Below are 16,111 nucleotides of genomic sequence, written 5' to 3'. Positions count from 1 at the left end.
TAACCTAGTGGAAAGAGAACTTAATAGTGACTGAAAATACTCTCTAAATAGCTGAGAAAGGAGTTTCCATTTTTAATTTGGAAGTTCCCGTGGAAAAGAGCAAAGCAATGTGTGAAGATGAACGGAAGTCGTCAACAGAGGGCTGTCTTCAGATTTCTTCTTTATCCCCTAGCCCCCTGTGACGTACCTCAGAGTACCATATCGCTGTTCTTTCTTCTGATAAGACTTTAAATGGACACTTTGGGCTGACAAGAAATGAAAAGAAAAGCCGTGGCACAGCGTGAGCGGTGTTTAAACCTATAGACTGTGGCCAGTTCACCGCTTTCCGTTTGCTAGATTTTTTTTCCATTTCTATCATGAAATGATAGCACGTTGAAAACAGAGCGTGACGGTCTCTTTTTCTCCAAGACGAGGTCTTGCCCTACACTCACAATCCTCTTGCCTTGGCACTCCTGATGGACAGGGTTCTGGCGCAAGCTGCCCCACTTGACTCTGGCCTCACTCCTTTTCCACTGAGCTAACATGGTAGCTCAGAAGATTTCAGAAGCTGATACTCAGTTCGAGCTTGTCATTAATGTCCATCAGTGAATCTGAAGGCAGTGTTACTGATTCAACTGCTCACAGAGACTCACAGATTTGAAAGCCTTCAAAACGTGTGTCCCCTGAGCACTAGAATTAGCTCTCTACCTCCGTGCCCAATATGGTAGCCACTTGATGACAAGCAGCTATAAAATGCTTGAATCAAGTTATGGAGGCCATTTAACTGAAATTTTCGCTTTACTTAAATTTAGTTACTATAAATTAAAACTACGAGTTACATATGTCACAGTTCTAGAATAATACTTCTAAAAATTCCAGTGAAAGTGTCATGCACACAAGGACTGATAAACAGCTGCTTCCAAATTTTTCACTAAATCAAAACTATGTTGAAGATCTCTGGAATAGCTGGAAAACCCCAGTCTGCTCGGTCAAATAAGGCTGTCTTTAATTCTTTGCTTAAATTCTTCTCATACACTTCATATATAATACACATTCTTACATTTTTAAGGCATATTTCCTAACTAGAATGGTGTGAAATTACAGACAGACTCATACACAAGACATTCTATTGACACAGAGAGACATGGGGGATGCTATCTGTGACAGTGTGTGTGTGTATGTGTGTGTGTGTGTGTGTGTGTGTGTGTGTTACATATATGGATATATGCAATCTCCCCAGACCCCAAAGTTACATTTTTTTATTTTAATTTTAATTTTTAAATTGTACACGTGTATGACTTATGAGCGTATAAGCACACGTGAGTGCAGGTGCCCACTGTATCCAGGAGAGGGCACCAAATTCCCAGTAGGTGGACTTACAGGCAGCTCTAAGCCCCTCAATATGGGGGCTAGGAACCAAACTCCGGTCCTCTGTGACAGCAATATGCATTCTAACTGCTAAGACATCTTTCCATCTCCCAAAGTGACATTTTAACAATCCTGAAAACGTATCTCCAAGTGAGAATAACTGAAAATGTCTATTTCAAAATGTTTCCAGTGTTATGTGAATTTTGTTGCCAAAACCTACAAATGTTCAGAGCCCTGCAATGTAAACTTAAAGATAAAAGTTCCCAATCAATCCCACAAGAACAGAATAGGCTGATTTAAATTGTGTGTGTGTATATATATATATATATATATATATATATATATATATATATATCATATATATCACATATAACATATATCTGATCTATATTTAATATAAATATATAATATATTGTGTATATATTTTGTATATAAAGGATTATATAAATATGTAATCCTTTAAAATACTTGAAAATGCCCAGGTGTCCGATTAGCTTATAGAGACTAATACTAGATAAGATAAAAAAAATTGCTGGCTGATATTTTTTGCCTAACCCTTTGAAAAACTCATAAATAAAACTGAAAAATAGGCAACACAATTTAGCAGAAAGAGTCAGCAGTTGCCTCCATCCCTTTGGATTAATATATCCTGGCAAAGTGTATTCATCACTGTGACAGATGCTCAAACCAGGTACAAAACCAGCTGACCCTAGAGATCTTTGGGTCAGTGCATTCCCAAGGAATAAAGTATTTTAATAATGTTGTCAAAGAATTGGTTGCAACATTCTCAATCAAAAAATTTACAAAAAAATTAAATTAAAAAAATTTACAAAAGCACAAGTAAACTGCAATACTATCATTAAAGATATCATTACTTTTACAAATTAATTACAATTTCATCAAAGCATTCTATCTTTATGCCAACTGATTATGTTTCCTGGTTTATAAAAAGATATATAAATACTATAAAAATATTATATACTCCATATATTAAAAATTTAGGAAGCATCTAAAGTCCATTCATGCCCTATAACCAAGCAGCTTAAAGTGATGGTCTTAGCGTTTTCTTTTTCCATTTTTCTTTATTACTACAGTAGAAATACATAAAAGAAGACTTTGAGGATGGAAATCAGTTCATTTCATATTTCTAATTAACTGTACAACTGAATTTTTGGTGCTTGAAACAGCGGTGGGAAAGTCAGCTAAAAATTAAATCGATACTGAAAATATGGTCAAGTCTGTTGTGCAGGGATGGGGATCAGTTAAGAAGAACCGCCGTGCACCCCATCCGCAGAGGTGGTCTCAGATCCTGATTGCTATGTTCCTGAAGTGAGGCTAGCCTCCTAGACCTGACTACCCGAGCTCAGCAGTGTTTCTGAACCATCTATCATTGTCCCATATCAGTCTGCCATTTCCAACATCAACCCTGTTCTACAGATATCTTGTTCCAGGAGCTGAAAAGTCAACACTCCCGAAAATTACAAAGTTTGTCCTGCTTAAGACTTGGATATGAATAAGTCCCTCTGCTATTAACAGGAGGAGAATAATAAACATTAGCAAAATATAGAACATACTCCAAGCTGTGGTTGGTGTCTTAGTTTCTAATGACACATATTCATAAAGATAAAGCCTGCACCATAAAAATGTGACCCCCATTAAGTGTTTTCCAGTAGATGCCAGATTATAGTGACCCTGGAGATAGAATCACAAGATCAGGACAAAAGAACACCAGAGCAGATGAAAAATCCTCCAAGCAAATTTTTCTGTTTTCCCAAAAAGTGAACTCTTCAAGAAGAACTAGTTCTAATCTCCAATTCACAGCAGTGGAGAAAGAACAGACAGGGCTTCCTGACACCTAGACATCAGGTGTGATATACACCTACTGAGGCTTGGGGAAGAGACCAACACTACCCACCGGGAGGAGCTCAGAGAAGTGGACTAGCTCTGTGAAAAATAGCCCTTGTGTGAGATACACCACCCCACCAAGAACATCCTGAGGCTGACCCAGAACCAAAAGCCCTTACTTTCTTTTTTCTTAATTTCCTATTTATTCTCTCATATATTATATCCCCAAGTCATTATCCCCTTCCTCCTCCTTTCCCAACCCCTTCCCCATGTTATCCCACTCCACCTCTCCTCCATTTCCCTTCAGAAAAGGGCAGGCCTCCCATGGCTATCAACCAAACATGGCATATCAAGTTGCAGTTAAGACTAGGCACCTCCTCTCTTACTAAGGCTAAACAAGGCAACCCAGTAGGAGGACCATTGTCTGAAAGCAGGCAGAGTCAGAGACAGTCCCCGCTCCCACTGTAAGGAGTCCCACAAGAAGACCAAACTATACAGCTGTAACGTAGATGCAGAGGGCCTAAGTCAGTGCCATGCAGGCTCCCTGGTTGTTGGTTCAGTCTCTGTGAGCCCCTAGAAGCCCTGGTTAGTTGATTCTGTAGGCTATCCTGTGGTATTTACTGTGGTGTCCTTGACCCTTCTGGCTCCTATAATCCTGCCTTGCACAAGACTTCCCCCAAGCTCTTCCTAACGTGTGGCTGTGGGCCTCTGCATCTGTTTCCCTCAGTTACTGGACTCTCAGGAATCATTCCATTGACTTTTTTTTTCCAGTTGTGTTTGGTTCTATCCTAGGTCTCTGGGTTATCTAGTCACTGAGTCCTGGCCCTCCACGAAGGGTCAGGGGTAGGCTCCTTCTTCTGGCATGGGTCTCAAGCTAGACCAGTCATTAGCAAAACCCCTTACTTTCAACATGAGTACTTGGAAAAGCCACAGAACTGGGAGAGCCAAGTTCTAAGGCAAAGTATACATTGTGAGTTTTTTTCCTCAAAAAAAAAGAGTTTCTGAGCTTGAGTGTTTTGCCTGTATGTGTGTATGTGTACCAGATGTGTGTCTGAAACTGTCAGACTAGAATAGGGCCCGAGATCTCCTGGTACTTGTCACAAGAACTGCTATTTGTATGCTGGAAACTGAACCCTGGGGCTCTGCTCTGCAGCCAGTGTTCTAACCACTGAGTCCTCTATCCAGCCCCACACTTCAGCCTCTTGGTATTAAGTTTGGGCATTGAACTTCTTGCTATGGCATTGTCAAATGAGTCATTGAATTGCCAATGGCCCTAGAGAATATGCTTTCCAAAAAGTTTCATGATGAATTGAGTAAATACAATGTTCTCACATATAACCCTAAAAGCCACATATTTCAACCTAATCTTCCTTCATTGGGATATAAAACACTGCTGTTCCTTGAAGAAATAACTTATTTGAAAACTCTAAAAATACACAAGACTCAGAAAATTAATATCGCAGGTACAATGAAAACAAATCAGTCTTCTAAACACAGCTCTTGGTAATACAACCATCCAGTTAAAAGAATGAATGCTAAACAGAAACAAAAAAAATGGCACAAAGCTTATTACAAGCTAAAAAGGGCCTATCTTCCTGTTTCTAAATAGACCATTCGTTGAACTCAGCACCCCCACCAAAACAAGACTGCATACGAAATGGTCACTCTGAACCAGTAACCACAGTGGGGTACCCAGCAGGAGAAAATATAACCCATGCTATCTAAGGACTATGCAAAGTGCCCACATGTGGTTGCCATGGGGATAATAACTAAGAACAACAACCAATCAGCAACAGAAATGTATATGTTTGAAATGGCCAGAGTTATCCAAATGGAAATAAAGCCCCCCCCCCATATACTCAAAAACGTAGGAGGAACAAATATAGATGGATTTTTACCTTTTGGGAATTAACAAAGCAAAAAAGTCCACACACGCATTGTGCAGTCCCAGTCAGATATGGGGTTGAGGTAAAAGGCTGAGCTACACTGGGTTGGTTACATGTAGGTATACAGATGAGGAAGAAATTTGGGAACATGTGTGAGGAACCAAAGAGTCAAAGTGGTATCAGAGATTTAGAGGGACATGGAAAATTATGGAGGTTTTGGGGGTACTCAGGAAGGGAAATTTGAGGTACACTGTGAAAAACCATGGAAGTAGATAAAGGTATATGTGATCATAGAGCAGGACACTTTGGAAGGTTATTGGGAGTGTGGTGATCTTGGGAGTATCTGGAATTGTTGGGTATGCACATGGTGCACATACAAGAATGTATCCATATATGTACATGCGTATACCATATAAGTGCACCTATATGTAAATGACACAAAGAAGTACTTAATGGAAAATGTCCTGCTGGTTTAAATGTTATTGCTTTGAAGCCATATACAGGTGCACTGCACACAACTGTCGTTCACAATTGGGAAAAGCTCCAGCTGAAGATGTTGGCTGTGACTTTGTAGAAACATCCAGCTATTGAAAACAAACTGAGCCAACTTTCCTCACAAATTTATTGAGTCAACACTGGGGCATCCCAAGCGCTTACGGTCAGAAAACTGGAACCGTGTTCCTTTTCACGGTATCTTTGGACCTTAGAGATGGAATAGTGAGAACATATTTAGTATGTCACCATTTCTTCTCTGAAACCGCAAAAGGTAAGTGACGAGGGTCATTGCTGCTGTTGTTTTCTGAACAACGACAACAACAAAAATGGGTTTTTACAGAAGGATGATCTTGGTTTCCAGAGTCCCGCCCAACCACGCGAGGATGGGGCAGAAAGAGGAAAGCACACACAACAGTAACCAGTCCCTCTCCAGCCCCCTCCCCCCAATATAATTTTCTCCTTGTTTTCCAAACTGCCCTGCTGTACCTGCTTTACAGGCTTTTAGCAGATGGCTCTGTGTCTGAATGGATCCTACAAATGTGACAATAAGCATCACGACGCATTAAAAGACGCTTAATCTGTTTGTTCCCGCTGGGACCGCGCTCTCATTCCGTGACTGGTTTACATTTCAAGCTCATTTTGGAGAAGAAAATCAGCCTTTAATTAAAGTCACATTTCAGCCACAACCTTACTTTTAGCCTCGTCTTAAGAGTCCCTGAAACAGTTCCTCGGCAAATGTTGTGTTTCCCCTCCCCCCACCTCCCTTCAGTCCATTTGACAGAGCTGAGATCTGCGCTGGTTCTTTTTTTCCTCAGAAGGATGCACAGGCTCGTTCGCCCACACAAATAAAACATGTGCGAGAGGCATCCAAGCCTTTACTTCTGGATCTTCCTAGGATCTTATCCTTGTACTCTTACCTCTGAGTTGTTAAGGTGACATTTGTGGGTTCCTGAAAACCAGCCATCACTCGAACATTGGTCAATGTCCACTTTCTGAAGATTTATATCAACTTTCATCACGCCCCTAAAATGAAAAAGATAAAAAGAAAAAAAGTAAGTGGAACCTTTGCGATTTCTAACCATGTTCTGCCCTGGGAATCAGAAGAATGTAAAGAGTGCCTTAAATTATTCACACTACCCACTCAGACTGAACTCAGGTTTGCTCAGTAAAGAAACACAGGAGGACAAACACAGTAAGTACTATTCTGTTTGACTTGCAAAGGGAAGGACTTTGTACATTCCCAGTCTTTGGCCCTTCGTGCTGCACCTGGCATACAACAGGTGCTCAGTAAATAGCTAAAGGTTGACTAAACCAGACAAATTGTTGTGGACCTAGCAAAAAACTTGACTGTGAAGTTGCACCCTCCAAAAATATCTTCTCTAAGTGAATCATAGCCAAGCTTCAAGCATCAGTCTCCTTTCTTTCTACTGCTAATTCTCATACTGTGTTGGGAGGGCAGAGAGGTTGGAGTAACCGGGGATGGGAGGTAACAGAAGAGAAGCTTCTCTTTCCTCTGATCTTCTATAAGAGGCGTAGATACATAGAGAATAGATAAGCGGGTATTTACAGTGTGATGTAATGTATAATATAGGAGTTATTAGTAGCTGGGATTAGAATAAAGGACCTGTGCTTGCTTTGACTGGCTAACACAGTAAATTCAAGAGCAGTTGGCAAATGCTGCCAACAGAGCCAGTGTTGTTTACGAATGTATGGTTCCTGGTGTTGTGGGGAGGCACAAGCAATATCCATCTGTGTTCCTGACATACTATACACGACAGATAATAAATGATAGTTATAATAAACTCTACTACATGTGCAGGGTGGCTGTTTTGGTTTTGGTTTGTTCTTTGTTTCGTCAACTTGGCTCAAGCCTAAGTCATCTGGGAAGGATCTGAGAAAATGGTTCCATTTTGTAGACTCGGATTGAGCCGTCAGCAAAGCCTGTGGAGCAACTTCTTGATTAAAGATTTGATGGGAGAGGGCCCAGCCCAGGGTGGACGATACCACCCGTGGGTGGATGGTTCTGGGTTGGCCAAGAAAGCAGTGTGAATGAACCATGTGAGCCAGCCAATAAGTAGTGTTCCTCCGTGGTCCCTGCTCCAGTGCCTACCTGCAGGTTCTTACCTTGAAAGCCTCAGTGATGGCCTGTGATCTGGGGCATAGGAGCGAAACTAACTCTTTCCTCCCCAAACTGTTTTTGGTCATGGTGTTTATCACAATAGAAGACAAAACACAGGACAGGAAGCTTTACAAAGGAAGAAATATTACAGTGGAGTGAAACAGGTCAAAGGGATGAGAGGGGGCCAGGATAACATTTATGACTGGGAAAATTATAGCCCTTCATACCTTTCATCACTTTCAGCATCATGAAGTTTCCCACGGGACTATTATTGACTACTGCATTTTAGTATTCTCCCTTGAATGCCTCGTTATAAAGCATAAATTAACTGAAATACCTATTTTAGTCACAATTGTTAGAAATAATGAGTTCCGATTTTCTTCAGCTATTTGCAACACCAACCGGAGCTTAGTGTCAAGGCAGGACAAATGCCCCAGCTTGCTTAGCACCATGCCCCCTCACCAGTGATATGATTCTGACCTTTTCCTTTTTTTTTTTTTAAGACCATTGGCTTCAGAAATAAGTAGCTTACTGGTTAAGAACGTTCTCGCTTAATTTTAAGTTCATATACAGACACCAAAAAGTCGCCACAGGCTTTCAATCCAACCACAAAACACTTTGGGTTTGCGCAAAACCACCAGAGGTAAATGAGCCGTGTGGCCACCAGACCGGAAGTCAGTGCTGACTCATCTTCATTAGGGTTCCTTGGTGCCTGGAGAGCTACTGAGCCCTGGGGAAGGCGCTGCAGACTTCCGAAGAGGGAGGTGGAGTTTGGGGGAACTTGGTAAGAGGGAAAAGGCTCCTACTGAGGAACAGCAGACAGCTGGAAGTTATGCAGAGACCCAAATGCAGCCGGTCCCTCATTCAGAAGCCAGCTCGCAGCCCCAGCACTCGAGCATTCTGAGTCCCAAGAACAAGGTCTCAGGGGCGGAAGTGTTATTCTTCCACATGTGGGAAGCTCCACAGGGCCGCCAGGAAAAGTCTAGTGGTCCCCTCCAGAGACTGGAGAACAACAACCACTGTGCTCCCCCAAGCTCCCCAGGGCTCTGTAGACCAGTTCCTTACTCATTGTCTGAAAAAGTCCTTTCACTCTTGATAGTTTTAATATTCTGTCACTGTGAATATGCTTCCGTGTCAGAGCTACTGCCGAGTGCTGTAAGTTGGCGTCCCCACACTTCTCTTGTAGTTCGATACTTCTATCCTATTGACACTTTTACTGTTTTCAGATCTCCATATCCGACCCACATAAGAGCTTTTATTTTAAAGATTCATTTTTTTTTATGTTTTATTTTGTTTGTGAGTACACTGTCGCTGTCTTCAGACACACCAGAAGAGGGCACTAGAACCCGTTACAGATGATTGTGAGCCATCATGGGGTTGCTGGGAATTGAACTTGGGAGCTCTGAAAGATGGCCCAGTACTCTTTACTGCTGAGCCATCTCTCCAGCCCCTTACCCCCCGCCCCCCATGTAACAGCTTTTTAATAATAACTGTTTACTTCTATCTGGCACTGTTCCATGTGGAGGTCCCAAGTATGAAGTTTATAAAGTTCAGAGCTCTCGTTCTGAAGTAAACACTAAGTCGCTACTATACATACATAACAGTTCAACCTTTGTCCTGACAGATATGTATTATAACTTTTGATGGATTTACACCACAGACCTGAGGAGTATTACCAGAGTCCATGTCTATCCTCAAGTGGCTATAACAATAGCTTCGTGTTTGAATTTGTTTTCCTGTTGCTGTGATAAACAGCAAGACCGGAAAGCAAGCTAGGGGAAGGAAGGGTTCATCTCATCTTATACTGTACAGTCCGTCATTGAGGGGAGCCAAGGCAGGAACCTGAAGACACAAACTGAAGCAGAGACAATGGAGGAGCATTGCTTACTGGTTTGCTATCTATGACTTGCTCAGCATGCTTTCTTATATAACCCAGAACCAGCTTCCCGGGAGTGGAACCTTGTGCAATGAACTGAACCAACCCACATCAATCATCAGTCAAGAAAGTGTCCTACACACTTACCTCCAGGCCAGTTAGGTAGAGGCAATGCCTCGATTGAGTTTCCCTCTTCCCATGTAACTCTAGTGTGTGTCAAGCTGACCAAAACTAGTCATCACACTTAGCTCTACCCAGTATGATTGTAGACAAGCTTAACACATAGCCTAGTACTGTACTGCCTCTTAGCTAGCTTCCAAAAATGACCGAAGACTAGTGAATGGAATGTATTATGGTATAAAGAAACCATTGTGACTAAATTGTGTTTCTTCCAGAAATTTTCAAAAGCAATTGATCAGTAAACTCACTGTTAGGGTCTACAAGAACCTCACAGGCTACAAACAAGTGCATAAGTGTCCTACAGGAAAGGTTATATGACCTTTAAACTATGTAAATATGATCCAGACCCTTCCCTTTTCAACACCAATGTTTTCCTTTTCATAGAGTATAAAACACAAGCTTCTTAGCACACATCTCACAGCTGTAGATGAGAAAGCACCTGGAGGAGAAAGAATAACTGGAGATCAAAGAAAGTTCCTAGGTTTACTATGTTTCTTAGCCCTGTAACCTTGAACTATAACTCTCTTCTCCATTGCTGGGGGTGGAAATAGCAGTAATAGCCCATGGAGTCGTGTATTAATGAAAAAATATGAAGAGGTGTGCTCACATTATGAAAGGAGAAAGGTGAATACCAACCTGGTCACAAACCCCGTGATCTACAACGGGGATCTACGATGGGGATCTACCACCTTCTGTTGGTGTAATCAGGACACAGTTGTGGGATTAACTAAATACTATCTGATTAGGTTTAAGGTCCGCTCTATCAAACGAAACCCCATGCCTAACATTGCCCAGGTGGTCAAGAACCTGGAACTGGATAGGACCTGGGGGAAAAGCCAAATATAATATTCTGCTAGAGCAATGTAGCAAAATAACACCATTCTGTTAACCCTATAGATCTGTGTCTTGCTCAGCCATCGTCAGAGAAGCTAATACCTGCAGTAAATAGGGATGAACAACTACACAACAGGCAGAGGGTGAGAGGCCTTGGAACACCCAGTCCTAAAGGAAACATCTCCATTGAGGATGACCCCTCAGGGCTCAGGGAACTCTGTGGAAGAGGAAGAAGAAAGACTTGAAGATCCAATGGGGATGGAAAACATCAAGGAAACAATCAATGCCTTCCAGACATGGTAGAACTGACCACACATGAACTCACAGAAACAAGGACAGCATCCCCGGGTCCTGCACAGGTCCAAGCCAGATAGGGTCCGAGCACTGAGAAGGGGTAGTAGTAGGCATGATCTCCCACCCCTAAACAAGAAGCTACCTCCAATTGGCAATCACTTGCAAACAAAAAATGTTTCTCTAATGGAGTCTTACTATGCATACACTTAGGGGTGGCCCCATGCCCAGCAGTATTCAGCCAACAAACAAATGAATGTAATGGTATTTGGTGAGGGTTTTTTGTTTGTTTGTTTGTTTGTTTGTTTTTTCTCACAATGCATTGTCTGGACTTTTTTTTACCTTACTAATATTTTTTCGTATATATTATGGCTTCTGATTTTTGGGGTTTTATGGGTTTTTTTGTTTGTGTGAGCATGTTTATGAGTGTCTGTGTGTGTGTGTGTGTGTGTGTGTGTGTTTCTCCTGCTTTTTTCTTTGCTTTGCTTTGTCCTACTCTGCCTTTTTTGTTTTTGTTTGTTCGCCTGTTTTCTAAAGAAAAAGAAAATGAAAAGAGACGTGGAGTTGGATGGGTGGGGAGGTGGAGTAGATCTGGGAGATAACAGAAGGAACCATGATTAGAGTAAATTGTATGGAAAGAACTATTTTCAATAACAAAAAATACATACTGTTAAAAATTGCAAGAGTGTGCTGAAATGAAGAGTTGCGCTCAGCCATCCCCTTCCACCAATAGTTAGCCAGAATTAAGTCTGAGGCTGTGAACTAGTGTCATAGCAAACATGTGGCACTAGCTTTGGACTCAGAAAGGGCCTTAGTGATAGTTAAAGTGGGAATCTGTTGGTGACTCCAAGAAGCCAGGCAGAGGAGGCTCACATCTTTAATCCCAGCACTTGGGAAGCAAAAACAGGTGGGTCTCTAAGTTCGAGACCAGCCTGGTCTGTAGAGTGGATTCCAGTACAGCCAGGGCCAGGGCTACACAGAGAAACCCTGGAGAGAGAGGGAGAGGGAGAGGGAGAGGGAAGAGAGGGAGAGGGAGAGGGAGAGGGAGAGGGAGAGGGAAGAGAGGAAGAGGGAGAGGGAGAATGAGGAAAGAACTATTTGAAGTAGGACAAAAGTGTCATGAAAATAGGTAGAAACTTTGACAGCACCAATCTAGCTATGACCTGTAAAAGCTTGAACTTAGGGATCTGCTGACATATACACTAGGCAAATGCAAAAGAAGAGCTGTCGGGGTTGGGGATTTAGCTCACTGGTAGGGTGCTTGCCTAGCAAGCGCAAGGCCCTGGGTTCGGTCCTCAGCTCTGAAAAAAAGAAAAGAAAAAAAAAAAAAGAAGAAGAAGAGCTGTTCGATTTCTTCTAGTAGCCAAAGAGACAGTTTTTCCCTCTTTTAAAATGGTATGTTAAAACATACCTTTCACAAAGTTTATCAACTTAACAACTTTTAAATATCCGGTTCAGTTGTTTTAGGTATTTTCACACTGTCGTACAAACAATCTGCAGAGCCCTTCCTTTTGGAGAATTAAAGCTACACTTACTGAGATTCGCCATGCCCCCTCCCACACAAGCCCAACTCTGATTTCTGGCATTTCAAATGGCATTTGTCTTTTTATTGATGGCTCCTGCCACTTAGTGCAATGCCCCAATTTACCCATGTTGTGACAGTATCAGAAGTTCCTTTCTTTAAAGTTGAGAGATATTCCTCATTTTATTTATGTATCATGTGAGCAGCTTCACAGTTTTTTTTAAGCAGAAATTTAATGAAATATTAAAAGCCCAATCTGCAGTATTTGAAAACAAAACTGTTTCCAATCCTTCGTGTCACCTAGCAGCATGGCCAGTACACCCAGTTTTATGAGATGCTGAAGATCAAACCCAGGGCTTTATGTATAACGGGCAAGTTCATTACGGGCTGAGTTACAGAGTCCTGCCCACAAGCCCTGGGGTTTCAAAAACAAAACAAAAATGTTTGTGTCAAAGAAGTCTGGGTGTGGCTTCTTTCTGGTAAAATGCAACCTTGCTGTGAGATTCTATCTCCTAGAAATGTCATCGGAACTATACCCACGAAGTCTCATCAGCATATCTGCTGAGACAAAAGCAGACCAATGGTACCAATGGACATGCTAACAGGGGAGATGAAATCTCAATGGGCCTTAACCCTAGAGGAGAACGACCAGCAACAAGGGAATGCTGGGAACAGGAGAACCAGTCATTCCCAGGGAAGAGACCTCCATTGGCTATCCATCACCAAATGGTCAATGCTGAGATCATATGCATATAGGTAACTCAATACCAACTGTGCAGGTTATATCTATGTATTTAAGAGTGCATTTAATATATATGTATATATGTAACAATAATTTTAAAAGAGGCTATGAATGTGAGAGAAAGGGGGTGCATTGGAGGTTTAGGGAGAGAAAAAAACAAAAAAGGAAAAGATTTCATTTTAATCTAAATTAATAACAGAAATAACTTGGAAAAGTAAAACTTATCACCAGTTTAAACAAAGAATACTCCAGCTGTCAGTCCCTGACATAGACAAGAGCATCCGCATCTTGATTGACAGAAAGAGACATAATATTTTAAAGTATACCTCCCAGGCCTTTAAGGTCAACAAGCAGGCTGAGATAGCTACACAGAGTCTCACTTCCCTGGGGAAGGAAGAATAATTCAGAGGACAGAAACAAGAACCCGGAGGGGAAAGCTAAAACCTTTTAAGTATCCTGAGAGGGAAAAACTGGGTCCGACGGAATGAGCTGGCTACATGTGCTCAAGGGGATCTCAAAATTGACAGAGATTGGGGGCTCCTGTTCCTATCTTATTCCACATGGCTTCTGAACTGGAAGGCAGTCATAGTTACCTTAGCCTTTGACCTCAGTTATTTGTTGGTTGGCAGATTGGGGAACACAAATTTCCTTATAGGTCTCTTAAGTATTTCAAAAAGCTACAGGCATGGAACCTCAACTTTACCTGGACCTGAGAGCCTACAGTGGAAAGATATCTATCCTCCTGAGAAGTATATTTTCATTAAGGAAGCTAGCTATCAGTCAAAAGTGTATATTTCAGTGCAAATATACAAGGAAAGGGGGAAATAGAAAATAACTTGTCATTAGAACATGGCAGTGAGGGAGAGAGCAGCTGAGCGGTACAGCATAGTTGCTTAGAATGCACACCTGGATTTGACGTCCAGAGTGGGAAAGGAAGAACAACCTAGTAATAATTATTGCAACTAAGACCTGCTGAAAGTTAGTAGGAAAATATCTCCAAAAAAAAAAAAACTAGGATATTTGAATAAGCTCAAAAACATATTGGCTAAGACATTCATCTCTATAGTAGATTAACATAATATCTAGAACTCTTTGGTATACATTCTTCCTTCCAGGAAGAGGCAAGTGCCTCATCTCCCTTTAAATGTAGTTCCAGCACAATGCATCACTGGAGTATATTTAAAGGACAAGGAAACACTGAGACACTAAAGACAGAGGAACACGGTAAAGGAATGCCGTGTGATGTGTACACTTCCGAAGGCTGCTGTACTGAGTACCTGAAGCTAGGCAACGTAAAGCAAACTTAATGTTCTCATAATTCTCTGCTGTCGAAATGCAGTGCAAAGGCGTTGTTCCTTCTGCAGCCTCCCTCCTTGGTAGCGGGTGATCATCATGAGGGCTTCCATTAGACTTCCCTCTGGCCTCTTATAAGGACACGAAATACAATGAATTAGGCTACTCTAATGACCTCATTTTAACTTCATTACCTCTGTGAAGAGACTGCATGCCAGTTCACGTTGACAGTCTCATTCCAAAGATGCTGGAGGTTAGGACCTCAACACACATATTTGAGCAAAACACAACGCAGCCCATGACATGATACAGGAAACGGCCCTCAGCACTTAAAATCTAAGGCCGTCTGAAGTCTGTACTTTAGCCACCTGCTTCTCACAGCACTCATTCTCTGGTGGTTACATAAAGTGTATTATTTTGAGGTAGAATGAGGTGCATGGAAACTTTCTTGTACTATCTTGTTTAATCTTGTCTTGAAATTATTTCTAATTACTTTTTAGCTAATTATAAAAATTTATTTGTTGAAAAGACAAGAGAATTAAAGAGAAATTATTTTAAAATATCAAAAACATGAAAATCATTACTGCATAAAGTAAAAAGATGCAAAGATATATGTAAAAAAACATAGTTTGATTAATTATGCTCTAACATGCTTTAAAATGTGGAAGAGATAAACTGATAGAAAATATGAAATACCAAATTTCCGTCAAGAGAGTAGAAAGCTTGACTAGAACAATTAAGCACAAATATTCTATTTTACTTTATTTTTAAAAGATGTAACATTCATTTAATTCATGGTTTCAGAGGGTTCCACACACGGGCCACACCAGAGCAAAACATCATAAACTTAAAGCCTGTGGAGAAGAAAAATGTCTCCATCATTTAGACAGGACACAGACAAAGAGGAAGGGACCAGGGAGCAGGCAGAACAGCGTGTAACTCATTGAACAATATCAACGCCTATCAATGTCTGTGCATCAGAGTAGAAAATCATTACCTGGAATACTCAATGTATAAACCCCATGTTATATTTTTGTGCAGGATAATTATTGGAATTTTATAGTTGTAAGTTTAAATAGATGAATAAATATTTACATATTCAAGTTCAATATTGAGTAGAAGCTTATATCATGTGTGTCACTAGAATAAAATGATAATTAAAAACATAAGAAAAATGAACCAAGCTATTATTGTCTCTCACTAAGGCCTCTCTCAGTCTGTTTCATTGTCCTGCTTGACAGAACTGTTTAAATGAATGAAGAACTATGGGAATCTCTCAAACGCTCTGCCACCCTGAAGGAAAGAAACTATTCTCATGTCTTGAATCTAGTAACTACATTCTCTACTTTTTATTGATTATCTTATTTACTTACATTTCAAATGTTAACCCCCTTCCCAGTTTCCCCTCTGCAAATCCCCTATTCCATACTCCCTCCCCCTATTTCTATGAGGGTGCTCCCACACCCATCCACCCACTCCTGCCTCACCACCCTAGCATTTCCCTACACTGGAGCATCCAGCCTTCACTGGACCAAAGGCCTTCCCTCCCATTGATGCCTGATAAGGCCATCCTCTGCTACATATGCAGTTGGAACCATGGATCTCTCCATGTTTACTCTTTGGTTGGTGGTTTAGTCCTTAGGAGCTCTGGGGGTCTGGTTGGTTGATATTGTTGTTCTTC

General features: G+C 41.3%; 2 protein-coding genes across 4 annotated transcripts in view; one reads left to right on the top strand and one right to left on the bottom strand.

Annotated features, from left to right (window-relative positions):
- Rps8l1 (ribosomal protein S8 like 1) overlaps positions 1 to 16,111 on the top strand; it is a 995,681-nt gene that overhangs the window by 879,988 nt on the left and 99,582 nt on the right. The window lies entirely within an intron of this gene.
- The window catches only part of Gpr158 (G protein-coupled receptor 158), a 466,781-nt gene that overhangs the window by 369,384 nt on the left and 81,286 nt on the right, over positions 1 to 16,111 (bottom strand). For all 3 annotated transcript variants that reach the window (XM_039095563.2, XM_039095564.2, NM_001170326.1), the window contains one exon: positions 6,491 to 6,596. In XM_039095563.2, coding sequence (XP_038951491.1) covers positions 6,491 to 6,596 — 106 coding nt within the window. The remainder of the gene's footprint in view (positions 1 to 6,490; positions 6,597 to 16,111) is intronic.

The sequence above is a fragment of the Rattus norvegicus genome, chromosome 17, assembly GCF_036323735.1.
Source record: "Rattus norvegicus strain BN/NHsdMcwi chromosome 17, GRCr8, whole genome shotgun sequence".
Lineage (NCBI taxonomy): Eukaryota > Metazoa > Chordata > Mammalia > Rodentia > Muridae > Rattus > Rattus norvegicus.
The sequence above is the reverse complement of the archived record's forward strand: the minus strand, read 5'-3'. Positions and strand labels throughout refer to the sequence as shown.